Genomic DNA, 21523 nt, shown 5'->3' with positions numbered 1-21523 from the left:
GGCAACAAATCAACCTTTAAGAGTATACAACAATCGACATCCAACAATTGCATTGCCAGCTATAAGAGAAACTAATTTCCAAGTACCATTATTGCACATCTCATCAATCATTATTTGTTGTCACTCCAGGTGAGATAAAACTTCACTTAGAGACTTAGGAAAATGAATAGAAGATAATGAGGACAAGTATATTGTATGGGAGAAAGCCTAAAATAATTAAGGTTTGTAAAATGGAAAGAAGGATTACGGGTAGAACATATACATTTCTGAATAGCAATAGGAACATCATTTTCAGATAGGATCAGATTCTAAGGAGATGGTTTCTTGAAAGAAGTGAGCTTGGTCTCCACTATATCATTAAGTCATGAACAACCTTGAATTTCTTAAAGTGATGCAAGAGAAACATCCTAAATTATGACAAAGTCATCTGGTGTTGATGAGAGAAAAATGACGATGGTAGGAAGGTGACTACATGTGTCACCAATCGCACAAACAAATGTATCATATGGAATAAAAAACTCAAATAAAGAGACATCACAAACACAAAATACCTATAAAGATTAAAAAAAACATCAATATCTTTTTTAAGAGTAATGATATCCAACAAAAACACATGAATGATTGAGGAGAAAGTTTATCTCATCAAGTTTGAGGTTAGGTACAAAGCATGTGGAACAAAAAACATGTATAGAAGGGAATGAGAAAAAAGGGACAAAACAGGGTTTCTCATGATTAAGGATAAAATATGTCATCCGATTAATGAGATAAGATGTTGTAAGGCCAACACCCCCAAGAATAGTGACGAAGAAGTGCTCTAATAGTTTCAATAAGATGTATGTTTTTTGTATTTACTCACTTCATTTTGTTAAGGAGTATGAAGACACGAAGTTTTATGAAGGATATCAATGAATTTTCATGATTTGTTGAAATTGGTTAAACACATATTCATAAGCATTGTCATAAAAAAAAGATATGATATACCAAGTTGTATTTTGATTTCATTAAAAAAAATTGAAAATATAGACAACACTATCCTAATCAACTTTTCATTAACCAAATTCAAGTATATAAACTAAAGAAAATAGAGATATCATTTATTAAGACTATCAAGAAAAGAAAGTGAAGAACAAATGTTTTTTTTAACACAAAATAAATTTTTTGAGATCTCGTATCACATTAATAAGAAGAGTAATACATGGTGTTAAAATGAGATGTTAATGGTTTAGATTTAAAGTTTTGGTAAATATAGGTCCGAGGAGATATATAAGAACAATTTTACTAGTAGACATGATACATTTTATATTTATCCGTCTCATTTCCGGTAAGAACACATTCTATCATTTATTTTTGGGTTGTGGCATAGTTATGGAGGTTTGAAACTCTCGTCTTAGGTGTGTGAGTATTTAGGAAGTCCAACACAATAATCTCTTTAATCACTTTCATCAGTTTTCTTTAGCTTTGTTGAGTAAAAGCATAATCAATATTGACATGTGATGTGGTTTGCAATAGTTTGGCAAATATGAGAACATAGAAACTGTGTTGTGTTCAAATAAGTGATTATTGATGTTGAGAAAATTTTGCAAATGACCCAACTCAAATCTCGACAGAGGTTGAAATGCAAATTAACAACTTTTTTCTTTCTCTTTCTTGATCAATGTACCCCGTTTTATACTTAAAATCTCTTTAATGAATTATTGTTTTTCTAGATGTATGACTGGTTGCAAAATATATTCCTTTAAGCTATAGATAATTTAGCTGGTCGAAAAAGGTTTTTTTGTTAGTAATGCATGGTACAATACATTACCTAGAAAAGTTTGATATGGTGATTCAGACTAGATGCAAGATGTTGGTGCTGCATTCATCTTTACAAAATTGTGCAATTCAATCTTGTACGCAGAATTGAGCTTGAACATTATTCTTTTGAATGAGCTAAGTGAAAGTTGTGCCTCTGAGGAGGTTTTTTTTAGAAGTTTAAACATATTTATGGTCTTAATGTGATTGTATTTTGTATCCATATCTTTAGTATATTGTGTTTTGTATAAGGTTGTGGGACAACTAAGTATATCTGAAATAAAACTTCTTAGCAGTTATTTCTTCATGAAATTATTAGTGAAGTAGGGTTTTGGATGAACTTTTTTGTTGATGTTGATTTTGGGACACAAGACTATGTAGTTCTCTTGGATCTTATAGGTTTGATTGATGTTCTCTTTATCAGAATTTCTCTTGTAGGTTTGGTTGATGTAGTTCCATATTATTTTATTTATTTTTTGCCGATAAAAAAACAAATAAAAAATATACATAATAAAAAAAGTTAATATTAAATTAGACATGTAAAATGTTGATGGTTGGATTGAAGTAAAGTTTTATGTGTATGATATTTGTTTAGAAAAAATTATGTTTATTGAATTAACTTAAGCTAAATGGAATTTGGAGGTATAATAAGGTTGCAACATATATAACTAGAAGCAAGCATTCAAAATCTTTGGAGATATGTTGTTTGTATACTAGGTTGTTGTTCTATCTTCAAGCTAAGTTTGATATTTGAACAAGTCTCATATCAAGATAAAATTCTATCCTTTATACAGTCAGTTTTTTTTTTTTTAGAAAAGTAAATCTCATATCTTAATGCCATTATTGTAAGATCTTCACTTAGAGATCTTAACTACAATATCTTATTTTGCAAGATCTTGCACTAAAGTCACATTAATAATTTTTAACATAGGTGATAAATTATTGTAAAAGAACTCTCAAGATCTCAACAAATATATATTTTTTATACTCTCACAACCTAAAAATTAAATTGTAGGATTTTATTTTAAAGAACCACCAAAAAGTTACTTAAGATCTAAGTGAAATCTACAATTAGTACAAAAATTAGTTGACATTTTTTCAAATTAATTCTCACTTATGCAAGGTCTGAGATACATTCCATTTAATGTAAGCTTAATATTTAAGAATGATATGATTTATTGAGAGGTACTTATTTTTAGCAAGTTTTTATCTTGAGAGAGGTATAACTTCATGTCCAAACCCTTATCCAATTCTGCAGGTTTTTTGTTTTTTGAGGTTGGAGTTATGCTTTTGTATGTACCAAGTTCTTCTATGTTTAGAATAACTAGGTATATAGGAGTCTTGTACAATGATTTAGAGAATGATGATTTTGTTTTACAGGTCATAAGTTATTTTTTTTGTTATGCATATTCATGTTTGTTGGGTGTAATAAGATTGGAATATCTCTTGAATTTTTAATTATTTTATACAAAGATAATCTTAAATCATTATTTAAAAAATATAATCTTAAATATTATAGTTTAAAATATTAAATTGTCAATAGAATTTTGCTAAAAAAACAAAATTAAATGAGATGTTTGAGATCTTATATCACATTAAAAATAATGCATGGTGTTAAAATAAATCTAAAAATATTGAATAGTAGGTGGTCTCCACATTGAAAGGCATGCATTGAAGGGTTGGCAGTTAAATCACATGCAGTGATGCATAAAGTCCACTCAATGTTCATTGAATACTCTCAATGGGCAACTATAAATTCCAATGTTCATCCTTCAAGCAATCAATTTAACTTTTTTGGCATGAAAATGTGCCATTCTTGTTCTTTTGGCAATCTTTCTCTATCACAAACACTGTCACTCAACACAACAATCTCACATTATAAGTTTAGTATTACTTTAGGTGTAAATTAATCATTAAATATTAAATAAACTATATAAGATATTTTTAACAAATTAATTTATAGGTGCTTCATATACCATAAAAATGAGTGAAAAAAATGGGTAATGGATTCTTTAATATATGTTTATTAAAATTTATTGAAAATATAACTTTTGTAAACCTTATTTTATTTAATCAATTTTAATCAGTGAAATAGATTTGTACATTTTGATTTTTTTTTTTAAAGCACATTGACCAAAAAAAAAGTCGAAAAAGTGGTATTTTGCGAATCTGTTATAGTCCCACACCGAACAGTAATAATACAAAACTACTATAAAACCAAACCACACTGAAAAGCACCCTCAACCGTTCATTCAAACCAAAGGCTGTATCCAACGAAAGAAGCAATGGCAACAACGAACCCACCCGTGCCTTCAGAATCCGACCCGAAACCTAAATCGGATCCCGCTTCATTTCCTTACTTCGAAGACATGAACGAACTCGAGAGAGTCTTCAACCGCTTCGACGCCAACGGCGATGGCAAGATCTCCACGGACGAGCTCGGCAGCGTTCTCAAGACGCTCGGATCCGGCGTCTCGCCGGAGGACCTCCGCCGCGTCATGGAAGACCTCGACACTGACCGCGACGGTTTCATCAGCCTCACCGAGTTCGCCGCCTTCTGCCGCTCCGACGCCGCGGACGGCGGTGACGGCGAGTTCCACGACGCCTTCGACCTCTACGACCGCGACAGAAACGGCCTGATCTCAGCTGAGGAGCTCCACCTCGCGCTCAACCGCCTCGGCCTCAAGTGCTCCGTCGATGAATGCAGCGACATGATCAAGTCCGTCGACGCCGACGGCGACGGATTCGTCAACTTTGAGGAGTTCAAGACGATGATGATGACCTCCAAGAACACCAATGGCTCAGTTCATCAGTCTTAGCCGCCGATTGAAATTCCGACGCCGTCTCCGGTGGCTACTTCCGTGGTATGATTTTCCTTCTTTTTTTTCCTCTTTTGCTTTTTCTTCTATCTGTATAATTATCATTCTGGTGAATTGCTCCACTGGAACTGAAATATTAGACTTAGATCGAATCAGAATCATGATGGAAAATAAGAAATTGAACTTTTCTTATGATTCGTAACTTCGTAACGTCGTGCATTCATGTTTTTAATTCTTAATTTTAAGTTTAGATTCTCCAGAAAAGCTGAATCAAAGTAGTTAGTAGAAGATTTTTCGGTTGGATTTGAACTACTAGTGTAAAAACTTTTACTCCGTTCAGTGTATATAGCCAAATTGAGAAAAAAGGAGAAAATAAAAATAAAGAATAAGGACAAATATTATAAGAAAAAATATCTTATGCCTTTAAAAAGGTGCTACCCATAGTTCTTTGGCTAAACATTTTATATTGATTTTCTGTCTTCATGTATCAAATCTTTTCGACCACAACACTATAAATAACATAAATATCTGAAAATAATTTAATTCAATAGAATTAATATTTGTTTCCTAAAAAACAATACACCTTTAAACAAAACTTTTTTAATTATGTACCAAAAGAAATATTCTTTTAATGAAACAAAATAAAGATCATAGAAATAATTACAAATATATTTTTCAGGTTACATAACAAATTAAATGTGATTTAATAATTTAAAATAAGAATGAGACACATGCATACACATCTTCATCTAAATGTTGATTCAAATATCACCTATATTTGTGCTTAATTAATGTATAATTTTAAGTGATTATTATTATTATTTTAAGCACTCACAGAATAACGAAACATGATATAAAAAAGAATATAATATACTAAAAAGACCAGTTAGATTTATTTATTTAAATTATATATATATATATATATATATTTTACTCTAAATATTGTATAAATAAATATTAGATTGAGTACCTGTATCTTATATTTTTTTAATTAAATATAATATATTATAATTAAGAAGAGATCTCAAACAGTTAACAAAAGAAAGTGGGATACAAGAAAGAAGAAGAAAAAACAAATATTCCTTCAATCTATATATGAAAAAAAATAAAAAATAATTTACTTTGTAACTTAAAAAACTAAAAACACAGAAGAAAAAAGAAAGAAAAAAGAAAAAAAAGAAAAAAAAAGAATTTTTTTTTAAAATATTTTACCTTATAGCTTAAAAAAAACAAAGAAGAAAAAAGAAAGAAAAAGAAGAAATATAACCCTTCAAACATATCCAAAAAAATTAAAAATATATTATATTATAAAACTATTTATATTATATTATATTAATTATCTTATTTTATTTATATTTACATTTTTTAGTTGAATATAATATCTTATAATTAAAAAGAATTCTCATATGGTTGACTAAAGAAAGGGGGCAAAAGAAAGAAAAAAAATATATATATATCCCTTCAAACCTATACATTGAAAAAAAATGTAAAAGTAATTTACATTGTAGCTTACAAAAATTAAAAACAAAGAAGAAGAAGAAGAAAGAAAGAAAGAAAAAAAGAAAAAAAGAAATAGATGAAAAAAATTAAGAAGAAGAAATATATCACTTTTAGCTTACAAAAACAAACAAAAAAAAGAGAAAAAAGGTAAGAGGAATAAAGAAAGAAAAAAAATGAAGAACAAGGAAAAATATATACATTCAAACATATATAGAAAAAAAAAATTAAAAGTAATTACCTTGTTGTCTAGAAAAACAAATCCGGAAACCTTATTTTCTCATTTTCATTTCTTTGACTTCTTCTTCTTCTCTCTTTTCTCTTTTTTCTCTTCTTCATTCTTTTTCTTTTACATTTTCTTTTTCCATTTCTTTTTCTTTTTTTCTTCTTGCTTATATTCTTCTTTCTTTGTGTTCTCCTTTCTTCTTTTTACGCTTGTTTGTTCTTTTTTCTCTAAGAAACATTTTTTCTTAAAGAAAAAAGAACAACAAAGAATAAAAAGAAGAAAGAAGGACACAAAGAAGAAGAATAGAAGCAACAGGAAAAATAGAAAAATGATGTAGAGGAAGAAAACAAGAAGTGAAAGAGCAAAAGAAAAAGAAAGAAGAAAGTAGAAGAGAAGAAAAAAAGAAAGATGTAAAAAGGAAAGATCTATATGCCTTCAAACCTATACAACACAAAAATGAATGTTAATTAATTTACTTTGTAGCCTAAAATATTGTATAAATAAATATTAGATTCGATAAAAAGTACTTCTACCTATATCTGCTTTTAACTTTTAGTAAAAATTAATTTTGAAATATTTGGAACTTTCGTAACTTATTTTAAGAAGTAATGTGAAGAGTATAATATATTATTAAACAAATTATATTATATTATATTAATTATCTTATTTTTTTAGTTGAATATAATATCTTATAATTAAAAGGATTTCTCAAATAGTTGACTAAGGAAAGGGGGTAAAAGAAAGAAGAAATATAACACTTCAAACCTATACATGAAAAAAATGTAAAATTAATTTAAATTGAAGCTTAACAAAAAAAAAAAACAAAGAAGAAAAAGGAAAGAAAGAAAGAAGAAGAAAAAATATGAAAAAAAAAGGAAGAACAAGAAGAATAAATATATCCCTTCAAAGATATACATGATAAAAAAAAATGTAAATGTAAATTACCTTTTAGCTTACAAAAACAAACAAAAAAAGAGAAAAAGATAAGAGGAAGAAAGAAAGAATAAAAAAATAAGAAGAAAAATGAAGAACAAGGAGAAATATATGCATTCAAACATATATAGAAAAAAAATATGTAAAGTAATTACCTTGTTGCCTAGAAAAACAAATCCCGAAACCTTCTTTTCTAATCTTTCTTTTCTTTCATTTCTTCTTCTTCTTCTCTCTTTTCTCTTCTTCATTCTTTTTCTTTTACATTTTCTTCTTTTTTCTTCTTACTTTTTCTTTTGGTATTTCACTTCTTGTTTTCTTCCTCTACATCATTTTTCTTCTTTTGTTGTTGCTTCTATTCTTTTTCTTTGTGTTCTTCTTTCTTCTTTTTATTCTTTGTTGTTCTTTTTTCTTTAAGAAAAAATGTTTCTTAGAGAAAAAAGAACAAACAAGCGTAAAAAGAAGAAAGGAGAACACAAAGAAAGAAGAATATAAGCAAGAAGAAAAAAAGAAAAAGAAATGGAAAAAGATCACTTTAAAAGATCAATGAAAAATTCAGAGGGGTGCCAATTGAGTATAGTTTTATTGTTATTTAATAATGATAATGAAGTTTGAATTTAATATCTCATAATTCTTCTTTACTGAGTCATAGATTAATTGAATATAGATTAGGTTTTGGGTGTGGAAGAAATATCTAGAAATCCTTCTATGTGGGGCCTAAACACATTTGATACACTGAGATGATCATGGTTGAATTCAACATAGGATTTACATGTATCTTTTAGGGTTTATATAAAAAAAATGCCCATAAAATGAACACTTGTTGATCATTGAGTTGTGGAAGACTTGGTTGCTTTCTTCTAAAGCAAACACTTGAAAAATTACTTTGGGCCTCTACTTTTCTAAGACAACAAAAAGAAAAGAAAAAGTAGTTAGGTTTAAGCAAATTTAATGTTTGAATTGATGTCAAAGAAAAGTAGATGCACTTAGTTTGTAGGAAAAAAACTCTTATACTATGTGATCTCTTTTAAAGAAAACTAACATTTGAAAAGTTTTAGTTTGCTGTAAATTGTTTCTCACTTTAAAAGAATTAAAATTTTAAGTTCAATTACATTTGTTTTTCCTAGAACTACATATACTTTTAGTATTTCAAGTTTCTTCTCAATAAATTAATTTTCTCTATTTTAAATATAATCTCATTTCTCTAAAGATAAAAACATCTAATAACATTCTCACTTTTTATACAAAATCTTGAGCATAATTATTATGAATACTATTAAAATGGCAAAAAACAATAATTATAACTCCACAAAAATTCTCATTGACTTCCTGATTTTCTGTTATAAAAAAAAGTGTTTGGATTTGTTGAGATGCTGTTTGGCTCACTTAATATAACCTAATACATTTATATCTGAATTGACTATTACCAAACCTAACTTTGAAAAGAAATTTAAGTCAAATTTTGAACAGAGTTGGAATTAGAAAGACTTAATGAAACTTTAAAATTAAGTGTATTAGCTAAAAATGATTTATCTCCTCTAGCATAATTGAAAAGTTGGCAAACCAATGCACCTTGCTTCATTGATCAATTTGAATGATGAGATTGAGAAAGGTGTGGAAGCACTAACATCATTTTCTTGCTTGATTTGGATCTGAAAATATTAAGAATATGTTTTTGACTATTTTGATTGGATTTTCTTGATTGAATTTACATAGCAGTGTACTCATATAATTTTGTTCTGATATCTGATTCTGAAATACTTGTGAACAATTATGTGGTAGGTTTAGGGCTATCACAAGTTCATACTACAGAGGAGCCTTGGGGGCAATGCTGGTGTATGACATAACCAAGAGAGCAACTTTTGTGAATGTAAGAAAATGGCTTCATGAGTTGAGAGAGTTTGGAGGAGATGACATGGTGGTTGTTTTGGTGGGAAACAAGTGTGATTTGGTGCAATCAAGGGAAGTTGAGAAAGAAGAAGGAAAAGGGTATGCAGAAACAGAAAGGTTATGCTTCATGGAAACCTCTGCTCTGCAGAATCAGAATGTTGAGGAAGCATTCATAGAAATGATCACCAAGATTCATGACATCATAAGCCACAAAAGTTTGGAAATCAAAATGAATGGCACATCATTGAATCTTCCTAGTGGGAAGGAAATCCATATAGCTGATGAAGTCACTGCTACTATACAACCTAATTATTGCTGTTCATGATTATAGCTTACATGATGAAGTTTTGGTATTTTGCAAGAGTCTTTGATCATTCAGCTCTTGATTCTTCCCATTTAGTTTCTCCACTTTCCTTTTAGTTCATATGTGATATATGTATGTATGATCTTGTGGTAGTGTTAGTTTTTTCCTAAGTGATGAATTATTTCATCGATCCCCTTTTATGTACAGATACTAGATTCGCATTTTCTGTGTCAGATCACATTAAAAAATAGAGAACTTTATTAAATGATTTTCTTTGATATGTGAGTTCATTTTACCTCATACCAACCTCCTTTCAGTGTTCTTTTTCATATTTTTTTGTCAGAATCAGAGTTTTATATTAGTAATTTCTCTCAAAAAAAAAGATTAAATATATTTTTTTACCATCTAAATACTTGTAATATAAAAATATTAGAATAAATATTTGTAATATGAAAATGATTAGAATAAGTACTTTTATATATGAAATTGATTTCATTTGAAATTCACCTCATCAATCCACTAAAATTAGTTCTAAGGGACATCAATATGCATTCAAAATAACATCGAATTAAAGAAAAGTTAATAATCTTTGAAAAAACTAACAATCATTTCACATATCCAAGAATTCACCTGAATAATCTAAAATTTGAACTAAAAACAAAAAACTATTTTCGTATTATATAGTATATATACGAAAAAAAATATTTAACCCTATTAAAAATCAAGGTGCTATGGAAGTAAAGGTTTAATTCTGGTATAGAAAAACACCACAAAGTTATATTAAATATGAACACCTTGTATTACTTTTGTCCTTTCACACACCAAATATGTCCTTTCACTTTCACATACCAGATATGCAGTGTGAGGGAAAACGTTTGGCACACTCAAACTAGGCACACAAAATTTAAGGCATTTGAACAATTTTTCACTCCTTCTGCATCTTTCTTAAACTGTTAAAAGTTACAGCTGCAAAATTTCATAATTATTTATGGACAGCAAAATTGAGAATTGATATTACCACAATTACAAAAGAATTGTGTACAAACAAATGGGACAACCTGACAATGACTGCACTTGCAGATTGCAAAAGGAAAACCAACAACAAAAGAGAAAACAATGAGAGAAAGTAAAAAGGAAAGAAACAAGAGTGGAAAGAATCACAAGTTGGACAATAATGTAAGTAAGGTGATGGTTTCAACCACTCACTTTTTTCATTGCAAAAAATTCTATACAACTTGACAACTTGTTCTCCACCTTTTCAGCAGCAAAATGAACAAAGATTTGGTTAGTTGTATGATTGTTTCCTATCTTGCTGTGTCTTCTACAACACGCGATGACTGACCCTTCTCATGCTTCCCCGATGCACTTGGTCGAGGCACTTGAGAGCTAAAAATTGTCTTCTGTAATGGCTTCAGAGCCGCCAATATTTCCACAAATGTAGGTCTCAACTTTGGATCTCTATAATACAAAAAGAAAAACACCCAATTAAGCAAAATAGAAAATTTTCGAGACACATCCATGTAAGATCACTTGGTTTTTTTTTTATAAAAGTTTTCATGTTACGTATCACTATGCAACAAGATAACTTGGTTGTGTTCTGAAACAATTGCTACAGAAGCATTTGAATCATATCATTCCTACTATTGTTTTACCTGGTAACCTTATATAGTGATGCACACACCAGCTGATTGCAGTCACTTGTCAATAAAGTTATTAAAAACCGTGTTCAATTTCATAATACATGAACATGTTTTCCGAGATTAGTTTATTTCAGACAAAGCAAACCAACATATGTAGCAAATGCTGTCATGAAAAAAATGCACCAAAAGTTTAGAAACATTTTAGAATGAAAAGTTTACTCACGTTTGCCAGCATTTCCTGATAATGTCTGCTATGGTAGGGTCTACATCATCAGGAATGTCAAGACGGCGATGCTGGAAACCCACAGCACCAACAACTTGCATTGGATTCATTCCACCCCAGGGTTGCTGCAAAGTAGAGAGCTCCCATAATATGACCCCAAAGCTATATACATCACACCTAGATATTGGATCACACCTTATTAGCATCATAAAACCATGAAGGGTTTTTAAAAAGTGGTAAAGCCAATATGAACAAGTAAACAAGCTTCAAATATTTCTTGTTGATGAAAGAATATTGTATTAAATAGAGGAAAAAGGTAACTACAACAATGAAAGGAAGCTAAGAGAAAATTTTGGGCCTAACAAGTTTGAAAATGACAGTAATACGTATATAAAGCCCTATTCAATACCATATCAAAGGATACACAAAACACCCTTGAAAGAGCAGGCGTTTTGCTTCAACTGTATGCAACAGACATTGCACAATACCACAACATTTAGCTTTTTTTTCTTAGGAAACCATTAAATAAAATCATGAAAAATGGCAACAGGGCAGAAAGACAACACCTAGAATATCAAGGACTCCAACAAGCTTTCTTCATGAGAAATTATCCATATAACAATGCAAAAATAGATAGTTACTACTTGCCAAAGATTTATTGTATAACAATGCAAAATAATAGTTGTTTCTTAACAAGCCTACACATGCTACACTTAACAGAACAAATATTCACATGTGGTACAAATATGCAGCATATCATTTAGTGACAATTTTAAGTAAAGGAGGAGTTGAAAGAAGAGAAAGGATGCAACTGCACCTTGTACCCCTCCGGCATAATAACAATAACAACAACAATAGTAACAGATAAATAACAATAAAAAATAATATTAACAGTGACAAACTTGAGTAAAAAAATTACTTCTCATTTGAAGGTTCATTTCTCAACACCTCGGGAGCCATCCACTCAGCCTAAAACATGATATGAAAAATGGATTAACTAATATATTTAGCTGGACAATCTTTTATTGATAAGATGAGACGTAAAAAGAATGGCAATGCAAGAATTGAATGCATAGGAAATGCTCAAATAAAGAAAAAACCTATGATAAATACGAGACGTGGAAAAAGAGACAACCATATACATAGATGAATATCGCTGGCTGAAACACTAACCAGCATTTACCTGCCCTATAATGTGATGTGTTTTATTCTGATATTGCATTCATGAACACTTTTCACTATTGTATGTGTATGTACAGATGCATATATGGCATGACTTCAATTAAACATTTAACACTGTGAACAACCATGCAAGCAAAGGGATGAAAGAATAAATAAGCTGAAATGAATAGAGTTTTAAGATAGCTTACTGTTCCTGCAGTTGATCTGGAAGAAAGGAATGTGCTATGCTTCATTCGTGATAAGCCAAAATCACATACCTATTCAACAGACAAATCAAACATCATCAAAGTCAACACAAAGCATCCTCCATGATACCAATAATTTTTTATCATGAAAATAGATTGCACCTTCACAACCCAATTTTTGTCAACAAGAAGATTTGGGGACTTCAAATCCCGATGCACTATCACTGGAGTGCAGTTGTGCAAATAGTTCATACCTCGAGCCTGAGATTCAAAAGAAACAAATTATATCAAATGAGCTTTATAGGTTGGTTATAGCAAATTAGCAGTTCCTTTCTAATCAGTGATGCATCAATGAAAAACAATAAATCTTACAGCATCAATAGCCATCTTCAAACGCCTTCGCTCATCTAATTGATTGTTTTGTCTATGAAGCAATCTATACAAACTTCCTCTGCAGAAGATAATCTAGATCTCAGTATTTGAAGAAAGAAAAACAAAAAAACAAAAAAGCCCTCCAAAAGTATTAATCAATCACATTAAATAAATACCATAGTAGTGTTTTAGATAGAGGATTTTAAGAGGATAATCCATCCTTATAGAAAATCTGAAATGCTTTGTGACAAAATATGTTGTTTGGGTAATGATAGTTAAAAGAAATTGAAATTTTAGAATTTTATGAGTAATGGGATTAATAGAAAATTAGAGAATTTCAAATTCCACCCTAAAAAAATAAGAATTTAAATTTCTTCATACTCTCAAGTTCATGTTTTCTATTTTTATATTTTCTCCTCAACTTGATTTTGGTTGGGGCATTGTCGGTTTGAACCGAGACATTGTTGTGAGCAATATTTTTTGCTTGATGTTGACACCATGGTTTTTATTGTTTAAGAGAACATGAGTTATCTTTTTATTTACATTGTTAGGATTTTTTTTTTGTGAACCACTTTTATTGTTCACTCGAGTCAAGGTTTTCTTTGCCAAGGAGGTTTTTTTTGGCGGATACAAATTGATGTCTATTTTGTTTGTCAATGTTTGTAGTGATTTTTTTTTATTAGTGCTATTCTTTGTCAATAATTTGTTAGAATTTTTTTAATGTTGTTTAGAAAAAATTGCAGCCAATGTTAACTACAATTGCTTTTTATCAATGTCACTTGGAGGGATTTTTCAACTGACATCAACTGAAAAGTCGACAAAAAAGTGTTGGTCGACTCAATTGATAAAAAACTTCATCAATGTCAGTTGAAAAATCTTGACAAAATTTGACCAAAAAATAAAATCAACCAAGATCAACTAAAAAATATCATCAATATTGATATTTTTTAATTATTAATTGATATTTAAATAATTTGTGTATTTGGTAGTAATTGAATTACTTTATCCAAACGAAAAAATTAAAACCCAATAAATTTAAATGGTCTTGTAAATTGTCAAATTTCCTGTGGAAACACACAAGTGTAAAGGAAGTTGTAGGGATCCAAATTAATAAAATTTGAACACAAAAGTTATGTCAATATTCATACATGTGACAGAAGACAAGTTAGGTTTAAATAAATAAGATGTAAAAGTGTGTACAAAAAGTTTGAAAATGCATGTGTAGAATATTCATCTATTAGAATATGCAATTCAGATTATTAAAAAACAAATAAATCACTAAATCTCAGAAAGTTTAGCTATTTCTTTCCAATTAGCATTGGGGCTATATGCCACTTGCCCACATCATTTAGTAAACAAATTTGGGAAGAACAGAAGAGAAGAATGTGAAAAAGTGAAATGAGTTTCTCCATAAGCCAATTTGCAGAAGTTCTCTAATACAGTTTCTCTAAATTCTTATTTTTAACCAATGTATAAGCTAATTTTAGCTCGTTTTATCTCTTTCAATTTTCTAAAAATGTTATAGAGAAGTTTGTCAAAACATTCTCCTATATAGATACAAAAAATTTCATGCAGTACAATTTCAAAGGAGGGAAATATCAATTTCTGGAAAAAAATTCAATTTGACTATAAACAATCCCACATAACTAATGAATCACTGAGAAATCAAGAATTTGAAGTACCTGGGAAGAAATTCAGTAACAATTGAAAGATTTTGAGGTCGAGTTACTGCTCCCATGAAGAGAACAACATTTGGATGCCTCAATCTTTTCATTATTTTGACCTATTGAAATTAATATCATAAGCTTTCTGAAATTTAATTTACACAATAGTGTTGGCATTCAAAGTAAAAATGCACATTAGCTTCATGAAAATCACAGAAAGTGGATCTAATCTGACACATTGTAAAGTATCTGAATATACATCAGAAAAAATAGCAGAACAAAACAAATGAGTTTATCAACATGGACTGTATCACATAAAGCTTTATTTATCCTCATCAAAGAAAAAATTTGATTAGAGAAAAGACATAACTTTTTAACAGAGAGAAACATAAGATATTCTCGTAAATAAAGAAAGTAGAAAATAGATAATCATAATCTGTTGGATTATCTAATTTTTCCTTTTATATTCAAAGGGATTTTAAGCCACTAATGTTGAATTTAAAATTAGTTTGCTTTGAACAAAATAAATTTTAGAAAACTAGAGTGAAAGAGATAATCTGTAAAATTTAGTTAGAAGTTTTATTTATTTTCAATATTTTCTTTATACTTTAAGTTAACAAATAAAGATGAAAAATTGGAGTTTTAAAGGATTAAAGCTTTTGAAAGCATTGAGCCTGGACCTCTAGATCATCATTCATAAATAGGATTAAAGAAAGAATTTGGGATATTTTGATTTTTTTCACACACTTTTAAGAGCATTCATCATCTCTCCAAAAGCTAAGGTATGGGAAGGACAAAAAGGGTGGAAACTCAAGTCTCTTCAAGGGGTCCCTTTTCTTTATTTTTGCTTCTATTTTCTGTGTCTAGCTTTACCCTTTTTGTTAGGGTTGGGTGAATTTCAATATAATTCTAATTCCTGAATCTCTAATTTGGATTATTAATGAAATTTTATTTCTTTATCTTCGTGTTTATGTCCCGTGTTCTTAACCCTCTCAAGACTTCATCAACCTTGGGATGACTTTTGATCTATTTGGTAAATAGAAACATAAACCTTGTAATAGTTTAGGGAGTTCTACACTGAAAACTTTTAAATTTCACCTGAGGAATTAGGATTTGAATAAATTAGCAAATCTGTAAACAAAGCGGAAATTAAATTGAACCAATACTCATATTTTAAAGCAAAAGCTAAAATCCACACTAATCGAAGTATACTACAATTTTCAAATTAGACTAGAAAAGTGAAAAGTTTAGTAATCTTAACAAAAAAAATTTGCAGCCTTATTATATGTTGTTAAGAAGGTGAAGCACACAAATCACATCAATGCAAGCAACTGAAAACATAAACCACTAGATCACACTGCAAAAATGAGTAAACAATCCAAAAGAAATACAGTGGGGAAGTAGAGATGGCGCGTACTTCAGTTTTGAACTCTTCAAGTGATTCACCAGATATATCTTGATCTAGAAATCTCTTTACAGCAACTTCCTACGAACCAAAAAGCAGAAATGTACTGTAGGTGTAAGAATTCTATAATCTATAATATAGCAGAAAATTATCCTAACAATACAGACAATAATAAAATGTGAAGTGAGCTAGTAGTAAATATTGCAAAAAAAAATATTTTGTTCAGATCAGAATGCAACTAAAGCCCAAGAATTCTTGGCATTGGCACAGGCACATTCAACTAAAAAAAAGATTACATTTCATAATTTGTAGCACATACCCAGGTGCAAGTGCATCAGTAATAAGTCTTGACACTGTTTATTTCATTTTTAAAAAAAGGATAATAGTAAAATAAAGTTGGATAACACATGCCTTGGTGAAAATAACAATATCAATAGATTCAAGTTCAAGAATATAAGAAACTCACAGTTCCACGCCATTCACCACGATACACCTCCCCATATGATCCTGCATATCAAACGTGCAAAACCAGATAAATAGTACCTACCATCTAAGAAAATAATGTAATCAGTTCTTATAGAAGAAAGTACAGTTAATACCAAGTCCAATACGCTCACCGAGGGAGATTTCCTCCCACGGAATGTCAACCTCAGCAACATCCTGATCATCTAATGCAGAGTCAGATTTTGTGCTATCATTACTTAATACTGATCTATCAGATCTTCGGTCAGCTTCTGAATTTGCTCCTAAAGCTATATGTTCTCCATCACCACTACCCTTCAGGTCATAACCAGCACTGTCTGTATCTCCATCGCTTCGACTGCCTTGTTCATACTGTTTACTGACAGCAGCAGTTGTTGCTACTACAGCTGCAGCAGTAGCAGTAGCAGCTGCTGCTGCTGGAAGATCTATGTTTGAGTCAATGCTAGATCTTGCCACCGCAGCTACCATAGAAGATGCAACAACGGCAGCGGCGGCAGCTGCAGCAGCAGCAACATTTTGACCATATTTTACCTGAGATGGTATATGCTGTACAGCTGGTTCCCTTGTATAAAGAGGAAGGTTTATTCCTAAACCTTCTACAGGTTTAGAATGCTCTACCTGATCACTAGAACTTGCTTTGCTCTGAACTCTATTGTGAGCCAAAGGAGGCAAAATTCGAGCATGAAAGAGATTACCATCAAGCTCAGCTTCTTTCTGTCCACTTCCCTGCTTAGGTTCATCATTTTCTTCTGTTGGAAAGTAGGCCTCAGTTGAGGAACCTGAGTCATCATCATAAATTTCAGAAAATAGATTTGGAGGAGCAACCACACCACTTTCAAGTAAAACGTCATGAAGTCTCTGGGCTAAGTGAGGGTTTTCCTTTGCAGCATCAATCATGTATAAAGAAACATCTTTGACTTTCATCCTACGTACTGCAGGAGAACTGATCCCTTCAGTCCAAGATGGAGATCTTGCATGTACATGTGGATGATTAGGTCTGCCAGGAGCTTCCTGCTCCGCGATCTTCTCAACATTGTGAGGGCTTTTAAATTCAAACAAGGGTCTTATTGATTCTTCCTTTCCCGTAGAGGGCACGCTTACATCAGATAATTTACCTATATGTTTTGATCTGTTTCCTTTGTCCAACATCCCCAAATCCAAAGTTTCTTCGTATGAACTTCCAACACCACTGCTGGATGATGCTACATGTGAGGAATCAAGGTCTCTAGATGAAGGACTGGCCACATAGGAAGATTCATCGCACTCTATCTGTGATCCAGTTGCATCAGATGGAATAAGTGTTCCAGGATCTGCCATTAGATCAACAATGTATTCCCTGAAATTCAAATCAAGCACATGTTAAAATACAGCTTCTATCCTAGAACAATATGACACAAAACATTGAGAGACGCCATTCCGTGTGTTTTCTATCCAATAGAAAATTGATGACAGATAATATCTCAATGGCATTGGCAATGTGCAGATAATTATAAACAAAAAGATTCAGCGTACTTGCCAATACTATAAATAAAAACTAATGAAAGTTACCTTCCATCATCAATCTTGACAAAGTTTATAGCCACGTTGTCGGAACTTGTATATTGCAGCCCCTTCACCAACCGACATGGGATGCCCAAACTATCAGCTAGAACCTACATTTATTATAAATCAATATTTTTTACTGCATACCAGGACTCATTGGAAAATACATCAGAGAATAGAGAAAGTTCACAAACATAAAAATTATGCTATATTAGACATAATAACGTGCTTGATCCATATACACAGCCCAAACCAACAGGAAAAAGCTTTTGTTGTTATATCATAAATGTATAGTAAAATTGTGAAGTACTAAGAAGTAAGAGAATATAATAAAGACATCAGAGTTTGTGTAGTTCACCCAAAATTGATCCTTCTCTTGAACCTTGACATATTCTAACAACTTTTTTGGTGTAAACCTAACAACAACTTTCATTAGAGCCTTCTACAACTAATACATGGGATAATTCCTAATTGAAACTCAAACCACAAAACAAAACTGGTGGGATAAATACCTTAAACAACAATGCCCGATGCCGAGCCAATCCAATAGTCAGAGAACCAAGTGGCAAAAGTATGCTACCAAGGGTTGCTTTGAGACTGTAACTAAGACTCCTCCATGCTCTTGTCATACTTTCAGGATCTCCAACTTGTCCACCCATATAGTCAGCCACAAATATTGCAAGCTTGCGAACCAAATTGCTATCTATAACTTCAATATCTGAACTTGATCTGCCAGTCAACTCCTGGGCCTTTTGCACAAGTTTCAACAAATTTGAATCAGCAGCCCTATTGACCAAGACAGCTTCGCACGAAGCACTACCTGAGATTGATGCTCCTTGCAGTTGCAAATCTTCAAGGGAAGGCATTCTTGTAGGCTTTGACTCAGTTAAGTTCCCATACAGATCGTAGAAACCATCCAAGATCTTGTCATCATAACCAAGAGCATTGTAATTCTGTGAAGCACGGATAAATCTACGATATGAGATAAGTTAGAAAGGAATATAAGTAGGACAAATAGGGTCAACTAACCAGATGACACATAGGAGTAAGTTCCTTATATAACAACCGTTTGATGCATGCATCATCTAAAACAATCAAAACAATATATATCAATCTATGTAAATACTAAATCCTAAACCATAGAACCAAAAACTGCATTTGAAGCCTAAAGAAAGTAAAAAAGATCTGCAATTATCTCTATAAAAGGACAACCGTGACTCCAAGTCTATAACCAAAGATCTCATAAAAAGCTTAGAATAACACTAATAATTCCAAATGCATAAGCTCTATGGAAACCATCCCAGCAAAGTATACCAGGCTAGCAACATTCTATACAAACATTTTGTATGACTAAAAGATTAAGGATTGGACACTAAACAATTTAAGAGGCATTTGAACAAGAAAATACCTATATGCAAGTTATGTAAATAAGAATTAATATTATTTCTCTGATTAATGTGTCATGGACCAATTATTCCAAAAGCTTAAGTTATTAGGTGAAGACACAAATGGTCTCTTACATATCTACCGCAGGCCCTCACCCGAACCCTTTGAGCTAGATGCATTGATAATGCACAAGCCCACCTACTTTTGCTGAAATTTATCGTATTAGGGCTGCAAATCAAAGTCTAGACAATATAAGTTTGTTCTGTCATGAACCAAACATCCCTCAAAGCTTAAGTTGCTAGGTGAAAAGGACCGGTAAATGGTTCATAACATTTATAACATTATGTCCATCATTTTATCAGAGTGGTTTCAGAATCTTAAGAGAAATAAGTTTTTCCTTTATTCAAGGGCCAAAGACCTTAAACTTCCATTGAAAGAATCATATTTTGGTCTCTGTATTTAAACATAACTTTAACTCTAAAATCCAAATGAAATTTTCCCTTATTTTCGTATCGAGAAGCCAATCAATTTGTTATATTCTAAACCATCATTAATATCCAGGTTGTACGCCAGATTAGTCCATACTGCAAGGATGCAATGCATCTTTGCCATGATTTAAACATCACTTCTCAAGAAATACAGCTGATGCCGAATGATGTTAGAATTTCCACCCTAAAAGCATAGTTCAGAATGCTACTAATATATTTAACAATGTCCAAATTCTACCAACTATCACGATTTGCTATCCCTGTCATACCAAAAGGGTAAGAAAGGTCAAAGGAAAAACCCCACATGAATAAGTGCAATCGCATGTGATGTAAATACAGTCTCATACCCTTTCTTCCATTTTTCTTTTCTCTTCATTCATCTTCATGCTAAGATCTATACCCCTAATTAAAACTTCATAGTCCAAACAATGCCAATGAAGAATGAAGTACCAATCTACACATCTGAAAATCTTTTCAAAATTCTAGAAGTCTCGTATAATCATATTCCGCTAAGAATGACCTGATTATCAAACTTACGACTTCCAATGACTTTTCTTCCAGCAGCAGCATGAAAACAAGAAGAATGTGAATGAAGTGACTTACCCAATACCGGTAGGCCACAACTTCACCTGGTGTATAACCAGGGTCACAAGATCCCAAACTGATCTGCTTAACAGCTTCAATCTGCACAGCCTCCGGATCCTCCTTTGCACTCAGCTCTAAGGCCAACTGTATCTGATACTCTTCCTCCACTTCAGGATCCCTGGAAGCACTAGACTCTGAATCAAGCCTAGCTGAATCTGACACAACATCCAAACCACCACTGCTCACTGCATCAGATGCCTCCATTCTCACGCCCCCTGCCTGGCTCAAAGAGGGAGGAGGACTAGGACTCTGCCTATTGGCAACTGAATGCAACCAACTGGAGAGCCCAGATAAGGGCTTTTGCTCAGAACTTTGAGTGGGCTTTGAGCGCAGAATCTTCTTGGAAGATGAACCAATATTGGACTTGCTGCCCTTGGATGAAGAAGACCCTTGTTCATTCTCTGATCGGTTAGACATGATGTGAAGCTTCTTAAGAAGGTTCTTCATATCTTTCCACTGAGCAAAAGCACTGAATGCTAGAGAAGTGGAAACACCTCCATAATGATCTTGGACCAAGCATGAAATCCAAATCACTTTCTCATAGAAGAAGAACCATTAAAGAAAAAGCTTCTTCTTTTTTTTTTTTTTTTGCTGGCTCTTTAAACCCAAATAAATACCAAATCAAACAACAGTACCCTTTTTCAACCCTTGCCCAATCAAGGCGATCCAGATGCCTTGGATTGAAATGGAGCAGATTCCTTTACCCCAGGTAACAACAGATAAACACTGTTGAGAGTCTCAGAAAATACACCAACTGAATTAAACATGTGCAGCCTCAACTCCACCAACTTCAAATGTTCTGTAACACTATTACACCACTCCACACATCCTCATCATCATCATCTTTAGGA

At 31.7% G+C, this 21523-nt stretch overlaps 3 protein-coding genes and 1 long non-coding RNA gene across 6 annotated transcripts; 2 read left to right on the top strand and 2 right to left on the bottom strand.

The window, feature by feature from the left end:
* The first annotated feature begins 4017 nt into the window (after positions 1 to 4017).
* Positions 4018 to 9185, top strand: LOC137837952 (putative calcium-binding protein CML26). Its single transcript, XM_068647136.2, has 2 exons — positions 4018 to 4655; positions 9046 to 9185. The coding sequence occupies exon 1, from the start codon at positions 4077 to 4079 to the stop codon at positions 4608 to 4610; it is 534 nt and encodes a 177-aa protein (XP_068503237.2). The 5' UTR covers positions 4018 to 4076; the 3' UTR covers positions 4611 to 4655; positions 9046 to 9185.
* Positions 4362 to 7835, bottom strand: LOC150028137 (uncharacterized). Of its 2 annotated transcripts, none has more exons than XR_016520638.1 (2): positions 7422 to 7835; positions 4362 to 4738 (listed from the first exon to the last, which is right to left on the bottom strand). It is a non-coding gene; the product is annotated as an uncharacterized LOC150028137 (long non-coding RNA). The 2 variants fall into 2 exon arrangements; XR_016520639.1 differs by lacking the exon at positions 7422 to 7835 and adding an exon at positions 6349 to 6861.
* On the top strand, positions 9092 to 9478 carry LOC137837950 (ras-related protein RABA6b). The gene has a single exon (XM_090301069.1). The coding sequence runs from the start codon at positions 9092 to 9094 to the stop codon at positions 9476 to 9478; it is 387 nt and encodes a 128-aa protein (XP_090157195.1).
* Positions 9479 to 10360: 882 nt separating this feature from the next.
* On the bottom strand, positions 10361 to 21246 carry LOC137837949 (putative serine/threonine-protein kinase SIS8). 2 transcript variants are annotated; one of them, XM_068647133.2, is made up of 13 exons: positions 20631 to 21246; positions 18666 to 19106; positions 18160 to 18263; positions 16728 to 17947; positions 16595 to 16635; positions 16141 to 16209; positions 14742 to 14842; positions 13060 to 13138; positions 12850 to 12948; positions 12691 to 12759; positions 12240 to 12289; positions 11321 to 11497; positions 10361 to 10915 (listed from the first exon to the last, which is right to left on the bottom strand). In XM_068647133.2, the coding sequence occupies exons 1-13, from the start codon at positions 21117 to 21119 to the stop codon at positions 10762 to 10764; spliced, it is 3093 nt and encodes a 1030-aa protein (XP_068503234.2). In that variant the 5' UTR covers positions 21120 to 21246; the 3' UTR covers positions 10361 to 10761. The 2 variants fall into 2 exon arrangements, with proteins under 2 accessions (XP_068503234.2, XP_068503235.2); XM_068647134.2 differs by having other exon boundaries at positions 18666 to 19125; positions 20631 to 20771.
* Positions 21247 to 21523: the final 277 nt, after the last annotated feature.

Source organism: Phaseolus vulgaris, chromosome 4 (assembly GCF_051622355.1).
Source record: "Phaseolus vulgaris cultivar YP4 chromosome 4, ASM5162235v1, whole genome shotgun sequence".
Lineage (NCBI taxonomy): Eukaryota > Viridiplantae > Streptophyta > Magnoliopsida > Fabales > Fabaceae > Phaseolus > Phaseolus vulgaris.
The sequence above is the reverse complement of the archived record's forward strand: the minus strand, read 5'-3'. Positions and strand labels throughout refer to the sequence as shown.

Coding starts and splice junctions, on each gene's coding strand:
- LOC137837952 (XM_068647136.2), top strand. CDS start 4,077: ATGGCAACAACGAACCCACCCGTGCCTTCAGAATCCGACCCGAAACCT.
- LOC137837950 (XM_090301069.1), top strand. CDS start 9,092: ATGCTGGTGTATGACATAACCAAGAGAGCAACTTTTGTGAATGTAAGA.
- LOC137837949 (XM_068647133.2), bottom strand. CDS start 21,119: ATGAAGAACCTTCTTAAGAAGCTTCACATCATGTCTAACCGATCAGAG. Junction 19,107..20,630: donor TTGTGGCCTACCGGTATTGG/GTAAGTCACTTC, acceptor CGTGCTTCACAG/AATTACAATGCTCTTGGTTA. Junction 13,139..14,741: donor GTTACTGAATTTCTTCCCAG/GTACTTCAAATT, acceptor TATCTTCTGCAG/AGGAAGTTTGTATAGATTGC.